At 45.7% G+C, this 7,500-nt stretch overlaps 1 protein-coding gene across 1 annotated transcript in view; it reads left to right on the forward strand.

Annotated features, from left to right (window-relative positions):
• The window catches only part of LOC115121801 (inactive ubiquitin carboxyl-terminal hydrolase 54-like), a 37,686-nt gene that overhangs the window by 15,496 nt on the left and 14,690 nt on the right, over positions 1-7,500 (forward strand). Inside the window, 4 exon segments of the mRNA XM_065002449.1 lie at positions 60-152; positions 5,884-6,018; positions 7,038-7,151; positions 7,395-7,477. Of these exon segments, the coding sequence (XP_064858521.1) occupies positions 60-152; positions 5,884-6,018; positions 7,038-7,151; positions 7,395-7,477 (425 nt within the window).

Below are 7,500 nucleotides of genomic sequence, written 5' to 3' on the forward strand. Positions count from 1 at the left end.
AACATGTCCAATATGTCAAAAATGTAAATATATAACGCAGATTTTTTTTCTCGCCTTAGGTTCTGTGGCATCTGGATATCTTCCGTAGAAGTTTCCGCCAGCTGACCACTCACAAGTGCATGGAAGACTCTTGCATCTTCTGTGCCCTCAAGGTAGGTTGCAGCTCTGCGAATTCTCTATGTACCTGGCAACGGGCGCATGCCCCGCCCACCTGAGGATCAGTCTTATACAGCCGTCTATATCCTGTGTTTGAGGGGCGCAAAATCCTCTTGTCAGTCACTTCAATCTCGCTGCATCGATCGCTTTCATTTAACTCCCGCATCTCTTTCATTTAACTCCCGCGTCTCTTTCATTTAACTCCCGCGTCTCCCCCCCCCACGTTAACGTTACAACCGTGGAAATGTTCGCAATGACCTGTCAGACCCCCCCCGATATTGGCTGAAATGGGCTCAATGGAATACATCGTCTTTCCGTCGCATCTATACGAACGGTCGAGCCTCGTCTGGTGAGTGAACTTTATTTTGAGGTGTGTTTATTTGTGGTGGAATGTGAAAAAAAGTCATCCTTTGATATAGTTGAAGTGTTTTACAAACCAGACGCGCTTAAATGAAAGCAACTTCCAAAAATGATCACACGGATTATCGTGATGTTATGTCTGATCTCGCAAACAATGTAAAGTATGTATAGATAGGTGCCATCTAGAGCCAAGTGTGTTGATTTTTAGTCTGAGGGTGTCCTGCTATTGACAAACTTGTTGAATGATTACTACAGAACGTGACAACAACAGTAATTCATGAGGCAGTCTAGACAGGTGAGTGCCGGTACGCCTAGACAGAGGACCTTGTTCTATTGCAGCCCTGGTCCACCCCTTTATGTTAATCTAATACATATATTTTTATTTTAAATAAATAAATAAAACAAATACCTGATTCCATTAGAAAATGTACATATGAGTGCATTCGACGTAAAAAACGGGGACATTTCACAATAATTTTTCAATAATACCCGAATTCCCACCAAAATAACTGAAATCCATTCATTATTTGTCCGTGTCAAGAATTGTTTTCATGTGCTATAATTCATTCAATACCTGATTGGAATTGTTTTAAAAACGTTAGAACATTTTGATGACCGTAGCTGATACTGTATGTAGCTCAGAACATGCGCTGACCAGCTGGCAAGTGTCTTAACTGACATTTTCAACTTCTCCCTGACCCAGTCTGTAATATCGACATGTTTCAAGCAGACCACCATCGTCCCTGTGGCCAAAAAAGCCAAGTCTAAATGACTGTTGCCCCATAGCACTCACATCTGTGGCCATGAAATGCTTTGAAAGGCTGGTCATGGCTGGTCACATCAACACCATCATCCCAGACACCCTGGACCCACTCCAATTCACATACCTACCCTACAGACCCACAGATGACGCGATCTCTATTGCACTCCGCACTGCCCTTTCCCATCTAGACAAAAGGAACACCTACGTGAGAATGCTGTTCATCAACTACAGCTCAGCGTTCAACACCACAGTGCCCTCCAAGCTCATCACTAAGCCAAAGAACCAGGAATCAAACTAACACTTCTGACTCAACACATACGCTGCTGCTACTGTTTATTATCTATCCTGTTGCCTAGTCACTTTATCCCTACCTACGTACAGTGCCAGTCAAAAGTTTGGATACAGCTACTCATAGAAGGGTTTTTCTTTCTTTTTGCTATTTTCTACATTGTAGAATAATAGTGAAGACATCCAAACTATGAAATAACACATATGGAATCATGTAGTAACCAAAAAGTATTTTATATTTGAGATTCTTCAAAGTAGCCACCCTTTGCCATGATGAAAGCTTTGCACACTATTGGCATTCTCTCAATCAATCAATCAAATGTATTTATAAAGTCCTTTTTACATCAGCCGATGTCGCAAAGTGCTTATACAGAAACCCAGCCTAAAACCCCAAACAGCAAGCAATACAGATGTAGAAGCACGGTGGCTAGGAAACACTCCCTAGAAAGGCAGGAACCTAGGAAGCAACCTAGAGAGGAACCAGGCTCTGAGGGGTGGCCAGTCCTCTTCTGGCTATGCCGGGTGGAGATTATAACAGTACATGGCCATTAAGGCTAGATCATTCTTCAAGATGTTCAACCGTTTATAGATGACCAGCAGGGTCAAATAATAATAATCACAGTGGTTGTAGAGGGTTCAACAGGTCAGCACCTCAGGAATAAATGTCAGTTGGCTTTTCATAGCCGATCATTCAGAGTTAGAGGCAGCAGGTGCGGTAGAGAGAGAGTGGAAAACAGCACGTCCGGTGAACAGGTCAGGGTTCCATAGCCGCAGGCAGAACAGTTGAAACTGGAGCAGCAGCACGACCAGGTGGCCTGGGGACAGCAAGGAGTCATCAGGCCAGGTAGTCCTGAAGCATGGCCCTTAGGCTCAGGTCCTCACGAGAGAGAGAGAGAGAGAGAGAGAGAGAGAGAGAGAGAGAGAGAGAGAGAGAGAGAGAGAGAGAACATACTTAAATTCACACAAGACACCGGATAAGACAGGAGAAAATATTCCAGATATAACAGACTGACCCTAGCCCCCCGACACATAAACTATAACATAAACAACCAGCTTCATGAAGTTGTCATCTGGAATGCATTTCAATTAACAGGTGTGCCTTGTTAAAAGTTAGTTTGTGGAATTTCTTTCCTTCTTAATGTGTTTGAGCCAATCAGTTGTGTTGTGACAAGGTAGGGGTTTTATACAGAAGATAGCCCTATTTTGTAAAAGACCAAGTCCATATTATGGCAAGAACAGCTCAAATAAGCCAAGAGAAATGACAGTCCATCATTACTTTAAGACATGAAGGTCAGTCAATGCGAAAAATTTCAAGAACTTTCTTCAAAGTTTCTTCAAGTGCAGTCGCAAAAACCATCGATCGCTATGATGAAACTGGCTCTCATGAGGACTGCCACAGGAAAGGAATACCCAGAGGTACCTCTGCTGCAGAGGATAAGTTCATTAGAGTTAACAGCCTCATAAATTGCAGCCCAAATAAATGCTTCACAGAGTTCAAGTAACAGACACATCTGAACAGAGGAGACTGTGTGAATCAGGCCTTCATGGTTGAATTGCTGCAAAGAAACCACTACTAAAGGACACCAATAAGAAGAAGAGACTTGCTTGGACCAAGAAAGAGCAATGGACATTAGACCGGTGGAAATCTTTGGTCTGATGAGTCCAAATGTGGTATTTTTGGTTCCAACTGCCGTGTGTTTGTGAGATGCAGAGTAGGTGAACGGATGAACTCCGCATGTGTGGTTCCTACCGTGAGGCATGGAGGAGGAGGTGTGATGGGGTGCTTTGCTGGTGACACTGTCTGTGATTTATTTATAATTCAAGGCACACTTAGCCAGGTTGGCTACCACAGCATTCTGCTATGCCATCCCATCTGGTTTGCACTTAGTGGGACTATCATTTGTTTTTCAACAGGACAATGACCCAAAACACACCTCCAGGCTGCATAAGGGCTATTTGACCAAGAAGGAGAGTGATGGAGTGCTGCATCAGATAACCTGGCCTCCACAATCACCTGACCTCAACCCAATTGAGATGGTTTGGGATGAGTTGGACCGCAGCGTGAAGGAAAAGCAGCTAAACAAGTGCTCAGCGTATGTGGGAACTACGCATTCCTCATGTATGTTGGAAAAGCATTCCTCATGAAGCTAGTTGAGAGAATGCGAAGAGTGTGCAAAGCTGTCATCAAGGCAAAGTGTGGCTACTTTGAAGAATCTCAAATATAATATATATTTTGATTTGTTTAAATCTTTTTTGGTTACTACATGATTCCATATGTTTTATTTCATAATTTTGAATGATTCACGATTATTCTACAATGTAGAAAATAGTACAAAGTAAAGAAAAACCCCTGAATGAGTAGGGAATTTTGACTGGTACTGTATATGTACATATCTACCTCAATTACCTTGAACCCCTGCACATTGACTCGGTACTGGTACCCCGTGTATATAGCCAAGATACCGTTGCTCATTGTGTATTTATTCCTCGTGTTATTATTAATATATATATGTTTTCTTTCTGCATTGTTGGGAAGGGCCCGTAAGCATTTCACTGTTAGTCTACACCTGTTGTTTACCAAGCATGTCACAAATAACATCTGATTTGATTTGTCGTAGTTACCTGTTATTTCTATTGTGTGTTTAGTCCCTTAGCTCCTATGTGGCACACAGCACGTATGAGTGTGTGTGTTCTACAGTATACTGTGGATGTATTATTGATGCTGGCTGTCAGTACACATAACAGTGTGTATTTCGTATGGTGTGTATATAGTAATGCGTTCTAATGATGGGTGTGTGTAGGGAGATGCCTTAGGATGTGTAGGGATGTGTGTCAGTCTGAGTACATCGTGTCTTGTAGCAGTGTTGGTGTGTGCATAGTAGAATGTAGTGTTGTTGGTGTGCGCTATGTGTGCGTATAAGTGTGTGTCGTGTAGGGTGTGTGTGTGTGTAGTGGTGTATTTGTTAGTTTCTCCTGAGCCTCTGTAATTAATTGGCTGACTGAAAGAGCTGAGACAGCAGAACCCACGCTGGGGTGCCACACACACACACACAAGCACACACACACACACACACGCACACGCGCACGCACACACACGCACACGCACGCACACACACACACACATACACACACACGCACACACACACACACACACACACGCACGCACGCACGCACGCATGCACACACACACATACACACACGCACGCGCACACACACACACACACACACACACACACACACACACACACACACACACACACACACACACACACACGCATGCACACACACACACACAAACGCACACACTTGCTCGTAGGTGAAGAAGTATGGTCGGTGTACATGTGAGGCTATAGTAAAGATAACTGCTGTGAGTTGAACAGATTCTGTCTGCTGATTAGACATCATCCCTAACTTGCGACACAATGTTCACCACCCCTTAGCCCTCCTTCTGTACCGGTTGAGAGAGTAGGAGAGAGTTTACACAGGCAGCCCAATTCTGATCATTTTTTCACTAATTGGTCTTTTGACCAATTACATCAGACCTTTTCACATCAGCTCTTTTTCAGATCTGGTTGGTCAAAAATACAAATGAGTGAAAAAGAATCAGAGTTGGGCTGCCTGTGTAAACTCATCCAGAGAGAGGAACATAGTGGGGGAGAGACCGGGGGAGGGAGAGATGAATATGGTAGTGGTGTCGATTTCTCCGGTCCTCTCTTGCTGTAGTAGAGTGATGCTTAGGAATTTTCCCCTCAGCTCAATCACACACACACACACACACACACACACACACACACACACACACACACACACACACACACACACACACACACACACACCTCCCTCCTCCCCCTCTCTATATCTCCCCTCTTTCCTTTCTCTTTCCTTCCCTCCCTCCCTCTCTGTAGGGTATAGTCCCCCTCTACTCTCCTTGGCGCATTGCTGCAGTCAGCAGAGCCACCGTGACACACACACACACACACACACACACACACACACACACACACACACACACACACACACACACACACACACACACACACACACACACACACACACACACACACACACACACCTCTAGCCTTAAAGGGGCGTCCCAGTTTGTCTATAGTGAAACAATGAGGGACGAGGTAATAGTTGTAGAACTGTTGTAATACTCCTCCTCTGTCCTCACACCGCGGTAGACATCTGACCAAGACGCAACCTCTTGGACGGAGTTGTACTATGGTACGTTCTACTCTGTTAAAGCTGCTGCAATTTGTTCAGTTTTAGTGTGTGTGTGTGTGTGTGTGTGTGTGTGTGTGTGTGTGTGTGTGTAGAGTATCTTTGCCCAGTTCCAGTTCAGCAGTGAGCGTGTGTTACCGTCGGACGTGTTGCGGAGTGCGCTGGCCAAGACCTTCCAGGACGAACAGCGTTTCCAGCTGGGGATCATGGACGACGCAGCAGAATGCTTCGTAAGCCTAACACACACACACAGCCACACACGCACACACACGCGCACAAACGCACACACACCCACCCACGCGCACGCGCACACACGCACACACACACACACACAGCCACACACGCACACACACACACGAACAAACGCACACACACACACCCACACATGCGCATGCGCACACACGCGCACACACACACACACACACACAGCCACACACACACGCGCACAAACTCACACACACACCCACACACGCGCAAAAAAACGCACACACACACACACCCACCCACACACGCGCACCCACGTCAACCCTCCTCACGGGGAGCTTCTGCGTGTGCGTCCTATCACTCCAGCCCTGCTCTAACACCATCTAATTCTCCTTGATTCGCGAAGTAAGATGCGTTTGAGCAGGGCTGGTACAGATTCCTGAAGGCGGAGGGTGGTCCATCTAACGCCTGTCTATTATGTGTCCTTCTGCCTCTATTAAGACTCGCAGCCCAGCTCTGCTAGCGTTAGCCATTTAGCTAAGTACCCTCTGTCCCTCCCTATAGGATTGCACAGGAGTCGTGTTTGTCCCAGTGTGTGAACATCGATACAGATAATTGCTTTTAAGCTAATACGAGTTGGAGTGATCAGTCAACGGACAGAGGTGGGGAGGAGAAGAGGAAGAGAGCGGGAGGATGAGGGGAGAAACCCGGGAGAGGGACAGAGGAGAGAGAGAGAGAGAGAGAGAGAGAGAGAAAGAAGGGGAGGGGAGGGGGGGACAGAGACAGAGCTAAAGGGATAGGTGCTATTTTTCAGTGTCCCTCTCCTACACAGCGGAGTTAGATCCTCGCCTCCACAGTTTGCGTGTGGCTGTGTGTGTGTGTGTGTGTGTATTCTTTGCGCCCGCGTACATGTGTGTCAGGGAGGTACTACTTGATCGATTGGTCGTAAATGTGTTCAGTCAGAACATCCAGCAGGTCTTATAAAATACACACGCAATCTGTGTAACTCTGTGTGTGTGTGTGTGTGTGTTTTTGTGTGTTTCAGGAGAACCTACTGATGCGTATCCATTTCCACATCAGCGCCGAGACCAGAGAGGACATCTGTACAGCTAAACACTGTATACCACACCAGAAGTTTGCCATGACGCTGTTCGAACAGGTGGGATGGACATAGACTAAACCATAACACATTCATAGGGATATTCTGTTTACACAATGGATCAAAAAGTGTCAGGAAACGAAGACCAGGAGACACTCAGGCCCCCGAGGACTGGGGATGCACATCAGTTGTGTTACTGTTTCGACTGAAGCAAAGGCCTCCACTCGGGCCGTTGTGGATAAGAGAACAGAATGTCTCTGTATGTCTTTATAATATAAATATATATATATATTTTTTTTTCAGTGTGTGTGTAATAGTTGTGGAGCCTCGTCGGACCCCCTCCCCTTCATTCAGATGGTTCACTACATCTCTACCACGTCCCTCTGGTGAGAACAGACATATCTGTGTG

This window comes from Oncorhynchus nerka, linkage group LG16 (assembly GCF_034236695.1).
Source record: "Oncorhynchus nerka isolate Pitt River linkage group LG16, Oner_Uvic_2.0, whole genome shotgun sequence".
NCBI lineage: Eukaryota > Metazoa > Chordata > Actinopteri > Salmoniformes > Salmonidae > Oncorhynchus > Oncorhynchus nerka.